Source organism: Lissotriton vulgaris, chromosome 4_1 (assembly GCF_964263255.1).
Source record: "Lissotriton vulgaris chromosome 4_1, aLisVul1.2, whole genome shotgun sequence".
Taxonomy (NCBI): domain Eukaryota; kingdom Metazoa; phylum Chordata; class Amphibia; order Caudata; family Salamandridae; genus Lissotriton; species Lissotriton vulgaris.
The window spans coordinates 1217636307-1217656005 of record NC_141691.1 but is presented as its reverse complement, the minus strand read 5'-3'; the positions used below and the strand labels follow the sequence as shown (position 1 = coordinate 1217656005).

At 45.5% G+C, this 19699-nt stretch overlaps 1 protein-coding gene across 1 annotated transcript in view; it reads left to right on the top strand.

The window, feature by feature from the left end:
• LOC147723071 (uncharacterized) overlaps nt 1-19699 on the top strand; it is a 170525-nt gene that overhangs the window by 74647 nt on the left and 76179 nt on the right. The window contains exon 4 of the mRNA XM_086965432.1: nt 19169-19313. Coding sequence (XP_086821558.1) covers nt 19169-19313 — 145 coding nt within the window. The remainder of the gene's footprint in view (nt 1-19168; nt 19314-19699) is intronic.

Genomic DNA, 19699 nt, shown 5'->3' with positions numbered 1-19699 from the left:
TGACAGGCTGAACAGCCCTATGGAGAAAGCACAGAGACTTGAAAAGGATCTTTTTCTACAAAAAAAGCCGATGCAGTTTATTAAGAGTGGCGGGGTCCAAAGTGGATCATGGAAGGGAGAGATGATTGGCAGCCGCAGTCTGGATGTGATACAAGCACTTGAGAATATAATTCGGAAGCACCAAGAAATAAAGAGCTTCCATAGTCTTGTAGTGGCTTGAACAATCAGCGGTCAGTATGTTATGGGAAGTAAAGGTAACATCTTCCAAAGCATTTCCAGAAGTGGGAAGCAGGTAGAGGCTAACATGTTCATTAGGACAGTCAAAGATAAATTGCTATCAAAATGGAACCCTAGGTTTCTGACAGTTAAAGATGTAGAGGATTGAAATTCGGGCTGAGAGGGCCAAACTTGAACAGGAAGTGTGTGAGTAATCTTATTCCGGGTGCAACAGATTACATACATTTTGTCCCTGTTAAACTTTAGAGTGTTTTAGGACAGCCAGGTGGTAATGTTAGGCATACATAGATGCCATTTCTCATATAGAGCAGGCACAGCAGAATCCATTTAAATAATAAGCTGGTTGTTGTCTGCATGATTCATGAAGGCAACGCCTTAATCACGCATCAGCTGACTTTGTGGCCTAATATAGTTGTAGCAAGAGTAGGGTTTAGTGCTGGGCTGTGTGGGACTCCCTGATTGATGGATCTAAACTCCGAGCGGAAGGGCAGAAGATGAATCACTCCGGCACTGTCACTGAGATAAGACCCGCACCATTTCAATGCTGTGTCCCTGACACCTATTTTGGCCAGTCTGGATAACAGGATCTCTTGGGCGATGGTGGCAAAGGCTTACAAAAGATTTAGTAATAATAGGGCAACACATTTTCCCTTGTCAGCTGCCATCCTGAGATCATCTAGAACTGAAACCAAAGACTTTTCAGTTCCATGAGTAAGTTAAAAGCCTGAATGAGCTAGCTGCAGCAAATTGTTCCTCTCAAGATAAGTAGAGATTGTCAAATTTACGTGCATTTCCAATATATTTTCTGGGAAAAGAGGCAGAGAAATGTGATAAAAATTGCTAAGAATGGTAGGATTGACCATAGGTTTTTTTGATACTGGCCCATCCCTGAATTTCTTCCACTCAGAGGGTACAGTGTCAAGGAGACAATACAATTAGTAGACAAAACATCTAACAGATCACAGGCAACAGGCTGCCATATTCTCAGAGGGATAGGATCAATGCGAGATCCCAGAGAAATGGAACCTGTGAGTTCCTGACAAATCTAGCCAAAATCCCTCAAATTAGGTGAGGGAGGTAACTGCCCGCTCAAGAAATAATCACAAGCCTTGTCAGGGTGAACCACTAAAGTCACTAAGCAGACCTGAACATAACCCCCCAGGTAGCTACAGCACAGACCAGACATGATTATCTTTCAGGCAATGTGTAAAGTATTTATGCAGGACCAAAACAGTAATAAAGTTAAAACACAACACATGAAAACATTCCAAAACCAATTTAGAAAAATAGAGTCAATTTTTATAAATACAATGACACCAAAGTGACAAAAATCCTACAAAGAGGACTTTAAATATGATTTTTTGTAATTACCAATAAAAATATTTCCATTAAGCACCATCTGTATGTAGGCAACTGGTTGCTGTAGACTGAGACCTCGGCGCGGTTGAGTTTGACTGTGAGGCACTCAGGTGGGCTACTGAAATCAAATATAATCTGGTAGGAAGTTTTACGTTCAAACTTGGGGGCCCATTAGAATGGCGGGCAGACAATCCTATCGTGAAATGGGACCGCCCACCATAAGGGCGGGGGTCTCGTGGGGGCCATTAGGATGCACCCGCCACAGTGGCGGGCGCATCCTGCATTCCTGCATTCCTGTCATTGTGGCGGGCGGTGCATTCAGCACCGCCCGCCACAATGCCAGGAAGGCATGTTGTGCACTTCCATACCTAACATGGCAGGCACCACCATGGTGCCCCCCAGAGGCACCCCCAGAGTCCCTGGGGGCCCTCCAGGGTCCCTGGGGGCCCTTACCGGGCCCCCACAAGCAATCCCCGCATGCGTTTCCGTGGCGGCAATGCCACCACGGAAAGGCATGTTTCCGCCCCGTCCTAATATGGCTGGCGGTGTCTGACAGACACCGCCACAATATTAAATTCTTTTCCGCCCAGTCAACTTGTTGACCAGGCAGAACAGCGGCGGACGATCTTTCCCTCCGCCGCGGTCCCCCCCGCCATACTAATATGCCAGAGGGGCGAAATGGGTGGCAGGTGGGGAAGGATCTCGGGCGGATCGCCACCGCCATGTGGGCGGTGGCTTTCCGCCCAAAATCCCGATGGACCCCTTTAGTACCTGAAATGGAAGTCCAAAATCTTTAATGGGGCAAGGTAGCAGGCTGTGTTCAAGAAGGGCTCCACAAGATCATATAGTCATCAAAAGAGGTACCAGTGAACCTGTTGACTTTGGGCTGGGAAGCTCCAAGTGGGAGAGATTCTAATTTTCCATCCAGGAGAGCTCCCTCACCAGCAAGACACCGTTGGGGCCTCCACCAGTTGAAGATTTCTACATTCGCACTTATGCACTTTTTTGGAGCTCAGATTTCTCCACTGGGGCAATGGTGCAGGCTGTAATTGAAGAGGGCTCCGCAAAGTCAGGTACTTTCTCCACATGTTCCTGCTGAATCAGATTTGCTCTTTGCAGAAAAGGTAACGGCAGGGGAAATTTGAATCTTCAGCCCAGTGAAATGCATGTTCATCTGATCAGCTTGGCCAGTTTTTCCTGGTCTTCTGAAGGTCTTTAAGAGCCAAAATGTTTCCAAGTTCCAGGTCCTCAGGATGTAATGATGAGTGCACTTTGACATAACCCTGGGTTCGGTGACCTCAAGTAAAAGCACTTGGGTATCAAGACTCACTCCAGCAGATGCAGCCAGCAATATATATAAATTTCTTTATTCGGTTTTCGTCATCATAAAACCATAAAAGCAACAGTATGAAATTTACAGCATAAAATAAATCACACAAAAGATTTTTAAAGATTCCTTTGGTGCCTGATAATACATTTTAAAAAGTTCAATATATGGTAGCAGGTGCGCTCAGAGTCTAACATCTGTAAAAAAATCATGGCCGGACGACATTGTCTAAAACCCCAGGCTTTTAGTAATGGAAATAGCCAGATTTTCCTGTGAGGGAGGAAGTATTTGCAAAACAGTATCGTGTGCATGCATGTTTGTGCGGAAGTCTCATCACAGGGGCATAAAGTCAATTTTGATTCCCAAGTGTTCGTTTGCGGGAAAGCGACTAGTCTGTGAAACAGATTGAGTCTAAATCTGGTCAGAAGCATCCTTTCGTATGAGTTAATTTCTAGTGCAAGATAAGGCTGAATTTGTGGCGTTAGCTGTACCATGTTTGCGTGTTGTACAGATTGTTTATTTGAAAGCAAGGTAATTCTGAGTGACTCTAGGTGGCTCATTGCTTTCTGTTTCAGCTCTTTCTTGCTGATCTCAGTCAGAGATGGTGGACTAGAATACAATCTTTCTAGACCCATGTCCGTGAAGAATCGTTTGACGTAGGTAAGTCTGACTATTCTGTGCGCATTATCCAGAGCCATTGAGTCCTCTAAAATGGCCTTGGTCAGCATGTTCTTATCGGATAACCATATGCGCCTCCAGAGTAGCAGTGGCTGGACTTTTATTAGGTCCTCTATGTAGGGGGTTCCCAGTTCCATATGGCATGCATATGTAGATGAGCACTTGGGGGCAGATAAGAGGAATCTAGTGAACGAGTTCTCAGCTGTTTGAAGAGATCCGGTGTCAACATGTCCCCAAACGCCAGCCCCATATAGGGCAATGGCTAGGCATTTAGCAGAGTAGATTTGTAGCATCTCCACTGGTGATCTCCTACCAAGTCTTTGTGAGAAGCTAATCAGGGCAGTGTTGGCTCTCCTGAAGAGGTGTCTCCTCGACTCAACAGCTCCTTTCCAATTTAGTTTCTCGTCAATCATTATGCCCAAATAGGGGTACTGTGGGGTTCTGTCAAGATTTTGATTATTTAGAGTGATGTTCTTTATTCGTTTTCTCCCTCCACCAGCCACCATTACAAACGTTTTTTTCACATTAATGTGCAGGTCTAGTGCACCCATGAAATCAGCGTATTTGTTTAAGGATTTCTGAAGTTCTATTGGAATGCGAGCCAAGATTACCGCGTCATCCGCGTAGAGCAGTGCCGGGATCATGCGTTGTTTTAGTCTTGGGAGGTCCTGCCCCCCTCTCAACATCTTCTCTTCCAGCCCGTTTGTATAGAGGGAGAAGAGGAAGGGGGCTAGGACACACCCCTGCCTGACTCCTCGCTCTACCTTGAATGACACAGTGAGCTCTCCCTTTGTCCCGTAGCGCACTCTCGCAGAAGCGTCCGTATATAGTTCCCTTAGGAAGTCCAGTAGTGGGGGATCCACCCCCATGTTTCGCAGAAGAGTCCATAGCTTTGAATGAGAGACGCAGTCGAAAGCAGAGGACAAGTCCACGTACACCATGTACATAGTCCCCTGCTTTGCGTGGATGTACTCGGACACGATTAGACTTAAGTTGAGAGCCTGTTCAACGGTTCCAAACCCTTCTCTGAAACCAAATTGTAGGTCCGATAAGATCTTTCTGTTGTCAGCCCATTGTTGAAGTTGTTCCAGAATTACTCTGCCAACTACTTTTCCTACGGAATCTAATAAAGAAATCGGTCGATAACATTTGACATCTTGGCGGTCCCCCTTTTTGAAAATAGGAACCATAATGGAGTTGGACCAAGACTCCATTAAGCCCAAACTTGCTGTTGCAGTGCATACTCTAGTGAGTATAGGGGCCCATAGATCCAGATGTTGTTTGGAGAGATCCACAGGGACCCCGTCTGGTCCTGGGGCTTTGCCCCCTTTGCTTAGATTCAGTGCTTGCAGTACCTCAAGGATATCAAATTGGATATTTATTGGAAAGTCGACAGGAGGATGGGAATACGTTGTTTCTTCATTTGGTGATGTTAGTTTAAATATGTGGGAGAAATGATTTACCTAGGTTTCCTCTTCTATCGCTACGTCGATCTGAGGTCTGCTAGAGTCAGAAAGGAAAGGGGTTTTCACAATCCGCCAGAAGGACTCACTGTTTTTTGTGAGTGTGCTTTTGTGTAAATCATTCCATAAGGACTGTTTCAACTCCTGTTTTCTCTGTTTCCTGACCTTTTTGTACTGGAGTCTTAGGTGTTTAATCAAATGTTTGTCTCTTTTTGGTTGTCTGAGAGCCTCTTTTAGCTTGGTTAAGGAGGTGGTGCAGTCATGATTAAACCAGCCTGGAGTTGTTAAGTTATTTGATTTCTTTTCCCTGGTCAGCATAAGTTTGATTTTGTCCAAAATGATCTTGAAGTTTTCCAGGATGGTGTTATCGTCGGACTCCAAATCTAGGCATTTTATTATGTTAGAATATAGAGCCTTTATTATGTTATTGCCTAGTTGGACTGGATCTATGTTACCCCATTTCACCGTAAAACCATTTACTCTGCCCACTTCTAGCCGATTTTGGGAAAGAGTGTGTGCGATTATGGTTGTCTGCGTTGGGTGACTTAAGAGGTCCAAATCCACTCTGAGCGCTGAGTGGTCGCTTAAGTTGTTTGTCAATAAAGTAAAGTCCGTGGTTAGCTGTCTCAGTCCGTCCGTTAAAAGGACATAGTCGACGGTGGTCTCGTGTCCCCTCCCTAGATATGTGGGGCAGAAAGTATTATCATCCGGATTTTGCTTGTTTATTATTGACAATTCCAGGTCTGTAAGGAGATTATTCAACGCTTCCCCTTTTCCGTCATGGATGAAATGGGCAAGGGGATTATCTTGCTCATCCACTATCCCACAGTTATGGTTGTTCAAACATGGGCAGGGATGAATGTTAAAGTCTCCTCCCCATAGTAGATGGACTGTTGCCTTTTTTCTGTTTAATTTGGTGTATCTAGCAATTTTTTCCTGGATTGTCTGAAGGGTTTTGATGAAATTGTCCTCTTCTAGATTATTATAGAGGTTTACTAGGATGACAGTAGTTTCTTTGCCAACTGAAATGGAGAGTAATTGGAAATTTGGCGTATTTTCAATTTTAAGGAGTTTCAAGCTAGGGATTGTATTCGCTATATAGGTAATCAAACCCCCCTTGGGCCTACCCGCAGTGCTAGGAAGGGCTGGGGAAAAAAGAGTTTTATAACCTGCGATGTGTAGCTCTTTTGTGGCCCATGTTTCCTGGAGGCATATTATTTTGCCATCCTCGAAAAATTGAGCCGCTGAACCATCGTCTATTTTTGGGCGAAGTCCCGCTATGTTCCAGAAAATGACAGACAGTGATCGTGACCTGTTATCTTGTCCTTTAGTCATTTTCCTTTCCGGTTCCCTAGATGAAATGGTTGGTTTATCATTGGTGGGATCCGGTAGTGGTCAGTCGACCATCTCCAGGCTACTGTACCGGTTCATTGTTGGTATACCCGGCCAGTTTTCCCAGTATAGTATTTCTCCATATCTGGGTCTAAAGTGCCGCTGTGGTGGAACACCCCATTGTTCCCAGTCTCTTCTTCTATTACAGGGTCCCATTACCTGCCACGGGCCGTCCTGTTGGTGGTAATTTGGGTCGACCGACCACCAGGGGGGCTCTTGGCCATTTTGCTGTGGGGGGATTTTGGGTCTAGCGTTAGTAAAATCCCAGGGCTGTGGAACTGCTTTACGCCACAAGTTGTCTTGTTCATTGAAATGGCTGTTATAATGCTTTTTGGGATAGAAAAAGGAAAGACTCGTTGTGTCTATTCCCCCATTTGGGTTGTGTTGTTCCCAAGAGCATATGTACTCGACAACTTTGGGGTCCTCAAAAGTGATCACGATGCAATCACCCTGTATTACTTTTTTTGTATGTCCCACCCATGGGGTCCTACTGACTGTTGCTATCCTGCTTGTCCAGTTAGGGGGAGAAGGGCGATTTGTGTTTAGCCAGTATTGGACCTTATTCTTTAAGGACCAATCGGGCTCTGTTGTCTCCCCTGTTAGTTCTGGCACTCCCGTCATTACGACCACGAATGGCGATGCTTCAGGTGGTAGATGCATGTAAGATCTGCCATCAAAAGCTCCTCTCGTGGTACCTTTATTTATCGTAGTGTTTGGTTTGCTCTGGGGAATATTTGTAGCAACTGGCGTTTTAGGGGCTGGCGTGGTTACTTTTGTTGTTTTGTTTTTGTGACAGGGGCTTTTGGGAGTGTGTTGGAGTTAGGAGTTGGTATTGTTGTTACCGGGAGCGGTTTTCCTACTGCAGGATCTTTTGCAACTGGTTGTGGTTTTGTTACGGGACAGGTTTGTGTAGCTTTTTTACTTTGTAGGGAAGGTACGGGTTGATTAATCTCATTTCGAGGGGTTGAAATAAAGATTTTAGTACTGAGGTAATTTTGTTTACCAGATCGAGAGGGCCTGGTTCGTTGCTGTGGGGAATAATAACGGGTGAGCCTATAACAGTAGTGTTCATGTTATTATTAGGTGAGGAACTGTGTACTAAAACCTGATGATTGGTAGTATCAGCCACTCTTGGTGGCGAGCAAGCCAGGTTTAGGGGGGTAGTTAGATCAGTTGTGTCAGCTGTTTCAATTCCATTGGCTAGATCTGCTTTCCCCTTATCCTTCCTTTTCTTGACAGCCCCCTCCCTCGTCCCTCTTGCTTGTCTTACTTCTTCTGGCGTATGCTCGCGTAAGAGTTCAGGTGTTTTTTCTAAATCGGAGTTGGTAAGAGAAAGGGAAAGTTGAGAGGCTGAGAGGTCTACGTTATTCGGGAGACTAAGCCTTTTGTTGCCTTGTAGTGATTCAGCTAAGGCACTCTCTACCTCTGGAGTTCTTGCTGTAGCCAGTGGTCCCATTGAGGATCGCCTCGCGATCGCGAGGTCTGTAGATACTCTTCCCTCTATCAAACTAATACTTTGGTCAATAAAAGTATTAGCCTTAGTAAGAAAATCGTCCATTGGACCTAAAAGCTGTTCTCCAATCCCTCCCTTTTTTAGTTTCTTCAGTTTGTTGCTCCTGGTATTCATTTTCAGTGAGATAGATTAGGAGAAATTTGTCTCGTTGATATGCAGAAGAATAATGTAGGAATGCGTAAATGGTAGGACTTAGAGGGAGGGCTCCTCGCGGTCTCGAACGGCCTCAAACGGCCCGCTCTTTGCCCGGTCTTCGCCCCGGCTGCGACCCGCGCGTGTCCCGCTGTGCGCGTCACTGGTCTTGCTGATATTCACTTGGGCGGAGAGGGGGCGTGGCACTGGGAGGGGGCGCGGCTCATGCGGGAAGAGGACCAGCTGTTGTTGGTGAATGCTGGTCCTCGCAGTCCCGGAGCGGCGCCTCTCACCTCCGCTGCGGCCACACAGATGGTCCTTCCCTCACGCTGTCGAGGCAATCCGTTGGCAGGAAAGTTCAGGGCTACTCCTGTAGCAAAGTGTCAGGCTGCAATGACAGGAAACTCTCACAACGAGCGGCCCGCGAAGCGGGGGCAGCGAGAGGTTTTCTACGCACAGGTGGGGGCGTGGCACTGGGAGGGGGCGCGGCTCACGCGGGAAGAGGACCAGCTGTTGTTGGTGAATGCTGGTCCTCGCAGTCCCGGAGCAGCGCCTCTCACCTCCGCTGCGGCCACACAGATGGTCCTTCCCTCACGCTGTCGAGGCAATCCGTTGGCAGGAAAGTTCAGGGCTACTCCTGTAGCAAAGGGTCAGGCTGCAATGACAGGAAACTCTCACAACGAGTGGCTCCCGCGAAGCGGGGGCCGCAAGAGGTTTTCTACGCACAGGTGGGGGCGTGGCACTGGGAGGGGGAGCGGCTCACGCGGGAAGAGGACCAGCTGTTGTTGGTGAATGCTGGTCCTCGCAGTCCCGGAGCCGCGCCTCTCACCTCCGCTGCGGCCACACAGATGGTCCTTCCCTCACGCTGTCGAGGCAATCCGTTGGCAGGAAAGTTCAGGGCTACTCCTGTAGCAAAGTGTCAGGCTGCAATGACAGGAAACTCTCACAACGAGCGGCCCGCGAAGCGGGGGCAGCGAGAGGTTTTCTACGCACAGGTGGGGGCGTGGCACTGGGAGGGGGCGCGGCTCACGCGGGAAGAGGACCAGCTGTTGTTGGTGAATGCTGGTCCTCGCAGTCCCGGAGCAGCGCCTCTCACCTCCGCTGCGGCCACACAGATGGTCCTTCCCTCACGCTGTCGAGGCAATCCGTTGGCAGGAAAGTTCAGGGCTACTCCTGTAGCAAAGGGTCAGGCTGCAATGACAGGAAACTCTCACAACGAGTGGCTCCCGCGAAGCGGGGGCCGCAAGAGGTTTTCTACGCACAGGTGGGGGCGTGGCACTGGGAGGGGGAGCGGCTCACGCGGGAAGAGGACCAGCTGTTGTTGGTGAATGCTGGTCCTCGCAGTCCCGGAGCGGCGCCTCTCACCTCCGCTGCGGCCACACAGATGGTCCTTCCCTCACGCTGTCGAGGCAATCCGTTGGCAGGAAAGTTCAGGGCTACTCCTGTAGCAAAGGGTCAGGCTGCAATGACAGGAAACTCTCACAACGAGCGGCAGCCAGCAAGGTCTAGGGCAGTCTAGTTGGAGCTTGTCATCTGGGAATTTGTAGGAAAGGCCACTTACAGCTTGTTTTGTCTCTGTAACATGAACAGGGAGTCAGCCTTAGGACTCCCTGTTCACATCTTTGTCCTGTGCAAAGAGAGAGAGAGCAGGTCCATTTCGTCAGGGCTCTTTTCAGATCTCAGACAGCAGGGTAAGTCCTCTTTGATCTTCCACAGGTCCAGTGGTGTCTTGAGGAGAGTTCTGTGGTGCCACATTTATATCTAGCACCAGCTTGTGGCTGACTCCTGTACATCCCTAAACAAAAACGTGAAAGTTCCCAGGGGGTAACGCTAACCACTTTTGCAACATTTTCTGTCTGCCTTATTGTAAACAATCCTACAACGCCCATCTCTGTCTAAATCTAAGATGGGGAAACCATTTTATACTTGTGCAGAGCATGTGTGCCCACCCTGGAGATGTGTCCTGGGAAATAAGCCAGCCCTTGCCTGTGGTGAGTTTTGAAGGAAGCTCCATTTCCACTGTGATTGGAACCTGGCTGACTGGGAAAACAAAGAAGGGACTGGTGCAGAATTTATCTGACATCTGCCTATGACAAGGGAGGTCAGTTTGAAGGTAATTAAGTTTTTGTTTCCTCTTCTTGCAGCAGTTTTCATACCTCATTCAGGGTTAGCCACTCAGAGGGCTGAAGCTGGAGGATAGTGTAAATTAGCTTCTGTAGGATTTAGACAAGGAAAAGGTAGCTTTTGAAAAATATATTTCCATAATATTTATTAAAACCCTAACTTCACCACTGAATTTGGCTTTTTATAAATATCACAAAGAGTCCAAGAATGAAAGACGTAGGTGTTACCTAGTAGGAGATAGCATCATCAAATTTAATATTACATCCCAGTGTTATCCTATAATACACACAGCCTAGGTATAGTGAAAACTGTGTCTTGGTGCTTTCTCACAGCAAGGACATATTTAACATTGCATTTCTACATGTCCTACTTTTAAACACCATCCACCCAGCAAGGGCCTACTTAGGAGTGACCCTTTTCATATTTAAAAGGAAAGTTTAGTCCTGCCTAAGAGTTTATTTTGACTGATCAAAGTACAGTTTAAAAGCTGCAATTCTTCTTGTTTCAACCCTGCCAAATCCTGCAAGGGGTGGAATCCGCCCTGACTGCCCGCTGTGAGGGGAACGGCCAGCGAACTACATCTCCCAGCAGCCCCAGCCCAGACGCCTGCCACTAGCGTCATCAGGCTGTGCCAGGGCTGCATTTAAGCACAGCCGGTGCCCTGCAGCGGGGGGCGCACTTCTTCTTGTTTCAACCCCGCCAAATCCTGCAAGGGGTGGAATCCGCCCCGACTGCCCGCCGTGAGGGGAACGGCCAGCTAACTACATCTCCCAGCAGCCCCAGCCCAGACGCGTGCCACTAGCGTCATCAGGCTGCGCCAGGTCTGTATTTAAGCACAGCCGGTGCCCCGCAGCGCGGGACGCACTTCTTCTTGTTTCAACCCCGCCAAATCCTGCAAGGGGTCGAATCTGCCCTGACTGCCCGCCGTGAGGGGAACGGCCCTCGAACTACATCTCCCAGCAGCCCCAGCCCAGACGCCTGCTACTAGCGTCATCAGGCTGCGCCAGGGCTGCATTTAAACACAGTTGGTGCCCCGCAGTGCGGGACGCACTTCTTCTTGTTTCAACCCTGCCAAATCCTGCAAGGGGTGGAATCCGCCATGACTGCCCGCCGTGAGGGGAACAGCCAGCGAACTACATCTCCCAGCAGCCCCAGCCCAGACTCCTGCAACTAGCGTCATCAGGCTGTGCCAGGGATGCATTTATGCACAGCTGGTTCCCCGCGGCGCGGAATGCGCGCGGGACGTGCGCGTTCGAAGCCCGGGCCAAGGGCGGGCCCGTCCTTGCCCGTCAGTGGCCGGAAGAGGCTGGGCTGGGACACTTCCCCTGTGATCCAGACTTTGTATCCGGCAGGTACAGTACGCATTGGGGAATCTGCGATAAGTGACTTCTCTTAGGACCTGCGGTCCCCTCTTAGAGACAGTGGGCGAGTACAGTGTGCTGGGAAATTCCTTGGCCTGGAGTTTAATCATAGGGAAAAGAAAGGCTGTGATTGGTGCGGGAGGGGCTTTAGACTCAGGGGTGGGGGCCCGGAAGGGAAAGAAGGTGAGAAAAGTTACCAAGATTCCCCTAAATAACTGTGTCATGGATAGAATTGACAATATTATTGCTGAGTGTGAGGGAATTCTTTCACCCGATGAATCTACCTTGTCAACTATTGTTAAATCTCCTGCAACCAAGAATAGAGGCCTAGTTTACACTCCATCTATACCCCAAATGTTCCGGAGACTTCCTAATTCACAGACCTCGGGTTCTGTGTCTCCTGCAGACCCTGTTCAGCCGGGTGAAAGGGGAATAAGGATGAGGAGTCCTGTTGATATTTCCCAGGGGGTAGAAGTGGGTCACCTGGAGCCTTCAGTGGTTGTGTGTTCAAACCGCATCGCCGCCCTTGCCGAGCTGACAGATACACCAAGCGGGGCTGCAGAACATCTTCACTCTGGAGGCCCATGTCATTGAGATTTCCGTAGAACCATGTGAAATTGCTCCTATGACCCTTAGAGATGTGGTACAGGTGGTAGGTTCTCTTTGTTTAGAAATCGCAGAATTAAAAAGGATGATATTAGATTTAGCGGTTGTAATTGAAAAAACAGTGCCTAGTACCCCTTCCAACAAACCAGAGGTTCCTTTACCAACTTTAAATGTAGGTGGTCAATTGGTTTCCTGTACTAAAATTAAATCTGCACATGAAGGTAGTCCCTTGTTTCATCGGGGGCTGATCCAAATACTAGCAAAAGCCCCTACTTTTTTGGGCCTTCTCCCAACAGCCCAAAATTTCCAAATTGAGCCACGGATGCATCATCCTTCGAAAAATCGGGCACAAGGGCGTATTGACCCAGGGCCTGGCTTGACAAACAGCTCTCCTGCATGTAAAACTGCCTCTGCAGGAGTGCCCACAGGCTCTTCCATGAGGAACAAATTCAATCCACAAAGTCCAGGGGCTACTATTAAGGACAAAGCAATAACTCTTTACCTTCCACCAGAATCCTCACCGTATGTGGTGATCCTTAAAAATGTTCCATCTTTAGATACTCATCGAAAAGAGTCATACCCTGGGCTCAGAATAAGGTATGCCATTGGCTTTCTAAATCTATACATTTCTCTCCTAGTTATATCGCGGATATTTTCTTTGTGAGAAGAGTTAAGTGAGTTGATCCCTCTGTGAAACAGGTGGGAGGCGATTGTGTTGTAGTCAACTGTAGATCCTACTTACTTGCAAAAAGACTGATAGAGGGAGGAAGATTCTCGAATAACCAGTGTGGGGCAGGTGGGATTAGTATTCTACCACTTGGTGATTTCTACAAGCATTTAGATATAAATCATGAAAGTACCAATAGAGGTGGGACTTGGAGCTGGAGGTCTGCTACTTGGGGAGTTGAATCATCGTTAGCAGGGGCTGGCAGCCCATACTCGCTATCAGGCTTGGACGCCCAGGATTGACTCTCATCTGTACCTGGTATGATCTTAGACCCCCCTGGGGCATCAAATGGTGTGGTTCTACTTGGGGGTGCAGTGCCACCTGTCGATTTTTCCTTGTTTTTAACTGACACTATTTCTCCAGATGAATATCAGGCAGTTCATGCTAGCGACAGAGAGGATCCAAAGGCGAGGGATATTATTAAGGAGGTGGTATTTCCTATGCAAACTTTGGAAATTCTCTCATGGAATGTGGCAGGTATCCAGTCCAAAGTAAAAGATTTGGACTGGTGTACCTTCATGGAGAAATTTCATATATGCATTCTACATGAAACTTGGGTGGTGGAAAAAGTTCATAGAGTAGGTTGTACTACTTATAGCGTGGAGGCAAAAAAGGGAGAGTTAGATTGAGCTGCTGGTGGCCTTTTGATTTGGGTTAAGAACTCCTTGGTTGGCAGATTTCAGGTTCTTAACATTATATCAGATGAAATATTAGGCCTGGAAGTTTGTTTCCCTAATGGGAAAACTCCACTGAAGATTTTTAACATTTCTAATCTATTTAGCAGCCCCCATAGACTCTCAAATACAATAACCACGCTGTTAGATCGATTAGATGCTTCCACATGGGATTACTATTTGATGATCGCTGGTGATTTTAATATCTCCTTTGAACCTGTAAATTATATACAGGATTTGACAGCATCTGAAGATGAAGCAAGAGGGATTGCGAGATTAAATATTCCCTGTATAAAAAAAAAGCTCTAAGGTTGTAGAACAGATTTCATCATTTACCATTAATTATGCGTTGCGTGCATGCAACGGTAGAACAGAATCAGATAGAGAAGCATCCCATACCTTTAAGAGAGGGCTATTTAAATCAAGACTAGATTATATCATGGTAGACCTAGATCTCTGGGCAAACGTTAAAGATATGAATGTTCCTCGAAAGAAGCAATAGCGACCATAACGTACTAGCTCTTTCTATGTGCGACGTGATCCATTGGCTTGGTCCCTCTAAGTATAAATGCCCCCCCCCCCATAATAGTCAGCGACAATGGAAGAAGAGTTAAGTGGGCAAATATTTTGGCTGAACAGAATGTGTTAGCCCAGGTCTATGCAAAGGTGTCAGATGTTATCATTAATCTAGACCCAAAAAAGGGTAATAAAAATGACCCCTTAAGGATCTTTGAGAACCTGAAAAATGATATTAAGGGATATTTTTTTAAGCCGCTTAGTAATTCTCAATTGAATAGATTTACAGCCCCATGGTTCAACAATACCTGCAAAATGGCCAGGGCAACCCTGATCACAGCAGTTAAGGGAAGCTCTTCCTCAATCATAAGAGAGTGTAGGAAAAGCTTTCAAAAAATTCAAAAGGAGGCCAAGAAAGATTGGGAGATTGAAAAATGGAGGCTCCTGGTTGAGGCCTCCCACCAAAAGAACAGCAAAGCTTTTTGGCACCTTTTAGCTAGAGGTGCATCCAGGGAGGTGGCCCAATCTGACTCCCACCTACAGCCCCAGGTATGGGAAGACTATTAATGGCAGCTTTTTGCAAACTGTGAGGGAACAGTAGGCCCCGTTTTACGCCCAACTACCTCAGATGATCCTGAAAAGGATTTTTATGAGATCAATGTTGGTGAAACTATTATTGTTCTAAAAACCTTAAAGAAGGGGAAGGCCCCTGGCCTTTACAGACTCCCAGGCAACCTTTTTTGATCACAGCCGGTTGTATGGGGCCCTGTTCTGACTGAAGTCTTCAATGCTATCCTTAAAGGAGGCACGCTGCCGCCCACATGGTTGGGCGCAGAAATTATTCCCATCCATAAGAAGGGGGAAAAAAGGTTACCAGAGAACTATAGGCCGATTAGCTTAATAGATGTCCCCCAAAAAACTTTCGGCAAAGTAATCCTAAACCGAATCCAAGACTGGATGGATGACACAAACATTCTGTCGGACCTTCAAGCAGGATTTAGGCAATCCACGAGCACAAAAGACCAGGTCCTCAGGTTCATGATGGTGATCTGGAAAGAGGTCACCATCAACAGGGGCCACTTGTATGTTGTGTTCGTGGACCTGAAGACCGCTTTTGATTCTATAAATCGGGAACAGTTGTGGGCCACCCTGAGGGACATGGGGATGCCACTTTATTTGGTTAACATCTTGATCCGAATGCACTATGAAACCTATGCAAAGGAGAGATGGACCGGTGAGGCCTCCCTTTCTGGGAAAATATCTAATCAGAAAGAAGTACGTCAGGGGTGTGTCTTGGCACCCACTCTTTTCACCCATTTCATAAATAGTATTAAAGGGGAGCTTTTTAATTGTGGTGGGTACCCCCCAAAACCGGCAGGTCAACAGATCCCTTGTTTATTATTTGCTGACGACACGCTACTTATTGCAAAAACTCCTAATGGCATCCAAAATTTATTAAATAGATTTGAAAAGGCATGCCAGAGTAGAGGATGAATGATAAACTGTGGTAAAACAAAATACATGGTTTTCAATCCATATAAGAAAAGCACAGGGTCTTTGTTTCTGGACTCCCAGGCTCTGGAGAAGGTTAAAGCTTTTGATTATCTGGGAAACAGGATAAGTGATGATGTATCCTGGTACATCAGATTAGAAAGAGTACTCTTCAACATGTTGATAGAGCGCTATTGTGCAAGGTTAGAACTTCCCCCTATAGACCATTACCCCCTATATTAGAAATTCATAAGGCAAAGGGCTTAGGAGCGGCCCTCTATGGGGCAGAGTTATGGGGTTTGGACAATGTAAGAGTTGACCAGGGCTGAAAATAAGTTTGATAGGGCAATTGTTAAATACCCCTCAGATCTGATTTAGGGTTAAGATGTATAGGACATTACGCTATCTTAAGGGCTCTTACCTTTTGGTTAAGAATTTGGGTGAGCAGCACTAAGGTACCACTAAGATGTGCTAAGGGCGAACTTCTTCATTTACACAAAAAAACGGGGCACATTAAATGGTTCAAACAACTGAGGGACTGGTTTACTAAGCTAAGTATGAGTTACTTATGGGATGATCCAGGGTCTATCCAGGGTCTATCCAGAAGGCGACTTTTCCGATTTTTAAAAAAAAGTTCTGGGCTTTTATGGACCGTGAATTTTTGATAAAAAATACCAACGGCTCGCTTACAATAAATTTCTTAATTTTAAATGCGAGCTTGCCTTTGAACAGTTTTTAGATGACATTGAGCAGCTTCAGGCTAGAGCTTTATATTTGCAGTTCAGATATGGGACTATACCATTACACACTAGAAGAAGTTCTTGGGACAACACACTTGTTTCACCTATATGCCCTGTGTGTCTGGATAAATCAGAGACTATAGAACACTTTCTCTATTTCTGTCCTGCATATAATGATCATCGGAAAAAATGGATCTTCCCTGTGTGCCGCATTTTATCTTGTATTCGCCCCTCTGATGCCATTAGGATATGTACATCTGATAATACCAGGTGGCTTGTATTTGCACTAACTAGGTATCTCTTGTATGAGTGGCGAATAAGTTTGAAGCTTTTATCAATTTAACCCTAGCACATGCAAAGTAGTATTGATTGAAATGAACTGTTACTACTGCTTTTTTAACTTACCCTGATCTGAGAGTATGTGATACATATTTTTAATTGTAATTGCTGCTATTGAATATGATGTTTTTACCCAATTTTACTCAACTATTTTTATATTGTATTATGATGTTTTTTATTTCTGTAAATGATCAATTTCTTTTTTGATCAAATAAATTTACTTACTAGCTGCTTTAGTCAGGCCACAATGGTAGACCTGAAGCCATATTTTGAACTGTGACTCTGATGGCTGGCACAAGTGGTGCTGCAGTTCACTAGTGTTATTTAACTTAGACGCCCTGGGGACACTTTGTACCATATACTAAGGACTTATAAGTAAGTTAAATATGCCACTTAGGGGTACACCAATTTCATCATGTTGAAAATAGGAGCACAGGCCCTTTATCCCTTTTTAACAAGGAGAATGTGTAAAATGTTGTACAGTAAGCAAGCAGATTTAGGGCAAACATCTGGAGCTATGCTACGTAAAAGTTAGCCATTTGCTACAGTTGTCTTCCCAGGTGAACTAATCATACTCCAGGACTCATTTCTAATAGTTTTTTTCAGATCACAGGTACCCACGTTAAGCACTTCTTGACAGTGTAAAGGGAAGTGAATTTAAGTTATGAGAAGATAATACCATCTACCTACAAATCTTCCAGGAGTGCCCTTATTAAACTGGAAGGGCTGATTACTTCCTGAGGATACCCTGTAATAGTGTCTCTGAAAGTGCCACGCTTCCTGTCTGTTCAGCCTTTCCTGGACGCTTCAGGCCGAGCTATCAGGTTCTTCAAAGAGTGAATACCTGCACTTCTAAATTTCCTTTTAAAGCACAGTATCACTCCTCTTAGTGGTCATTAATCGTTATCGAGGGATAATTGTGCATCAATATCATGAAGGATACCTCATTCGTCATTCTCCTGATTGAACAGTTCAGGATTTTGGATACTCTGCTAATAAACGTTATGCAGCAAGAAAGGTATTGGAGCTGGCACTTCACAAGGAAAAGTACAGCCAAAGTTTACAAATCGCCCTGTAGGTGCTGCCATATCACACCAACGGGCAAGAAAAAGGACTTATTAGCTATGTATGAGGAGTTTCCAGTTGAAGATGTGGTTTTACCAAGTATGCTTGCAGCATAAACAAAGGGTAGAAACTCTTCCTTTGTAAACAGTTTAGCTGTGGCTCAAATTTTCCTTTTTGGAGGGATATGCATATACCCCAATAATATTTGTCCCTTGTTATAGTTTGAGTTCTATTAGTGATATACTGCTGTGGTCTTTCTTTGTGCATAAGGTCAAAACCAAGGGCCAGATGTACCACCATTCATTTCTGCGAGTCGCAAATTGCGTCAAAATGAATGTACAACAGTGTCTCAGACACTGTTCGCGATTCCCAATGGGGTCGCAACTTTCATGTTTCATTAATATTCATGAGGCTGTCGCAATTTGCAAGCCCATTGGGAATGGCTCATATTCACAGGGATTGCTTTTTAAACAAAGCAGTTTTTTTCTAAATGCATCCCTTTTTCCTTAAAGGAAAACAGGATGCATTTAAAAGAAAATGATACTTTTCAGTTTCATTTTTTAAGGGCAGGCAGTACTCTTAAAAAAGATTTTTGCATCTGTGGGGACCCCGTCTCATTTGCGAATGGTTTACCAACCATTCGAAAAGGGTGGTAAACTGTGAGTTTAAAACAATGGTACATGCCATTTGATGTCACTATTAGCAAGGGACGCCCTTGCGATGCCCCTTCCTAATATCGAGTCAGTAACCATATTTTGCGAGTCGCTAATAGGTTAGCGACTTGCAAAATAGGGTTAGTACATTGGGCAGAACTTTTTTGCGGTCGCATCGGGCAGAATTCCCCTTTGCGACCGCAAAAAACGGTTGTACATCTGGCCCCAAGTATCAACTTCTTTCTGCAACCTCAATGAGTAAGAAGGAAGAGGAAGGAGTGATTAAAAATTGTTTCTAAATCAAGCCTTATTGCTCTTGCCAGAATGGTTTACTGACCCTTCATCTGAAATAGATAGATAATTATTACACATTTAATGGAAGTAGTCCACCTTTACAGTCTCATTACCATGATCCTCCAAACTAAACATATTATCAGAAATAATCCACAAATGTTCACACACTGTTGGGTGTCAAATTGTCTTCCTCAATGGGTTTTTGGTGGCAAGGTAGACCATTGTGATACCTATATATTATGTATGCTGTGTTGATGATGGACCATCCTAGGGAAGGTGGGTTTATTTTTTTCACAAAACGGAAGAAAACCACTTGTAACCTCAACTCATACTTCAGTCAATAAATGCTCTTGCAGCAGATAAAACACTGTCAAAAATGTCTGAACATGTATCTCCAACATTGGCAAACATAGAATATTTAAAATTATATTCTGAAATTCATAAACATAATTATCTCTTTATTTCTCCCCTTTATAGGTTCCTTATACCAGCACTGGTTTTTATAGCTCTAATTCCAATCACTTGTTTCGCAATGATGGCCATATCCTACAACAACTGTTTCAAACATGGCGCCTGGTTGAGCGTGAACTCTCCAGTAGATCTATGGTGCACCAGGATTATGGTGAGTCTAGTATGCATTTTAAAAAGTTGATCAAACAGTGGAGCAAGAGTACGTTTATTATGTTTTGACATCTGATGAGTTGCCCTGGTGTATGAAGGAGAGTGCGTGTGGATTCGGAAGTGACGGTCCAAACTTTCTTCTTTATCACTTCCTTCCCTTCTACAAAATAGTGGTGCCCTTGCATCATGTCTCAATGCTTGTTGATGTATAAAAGGTGAAGTGATTTGAGTTATGGAAAGTGATGTATAGATCAACATTGAAGTAGTACACAGCGTATTTACAAAGTTAGCCCAGTGATGCATTTGCTTTGCCCCTTCATGCCTACTACTTGCCAATCAGCCAGCCCTGTTTTTTTAGCTAACAGCACTAAGCATGTTGGGATTTAC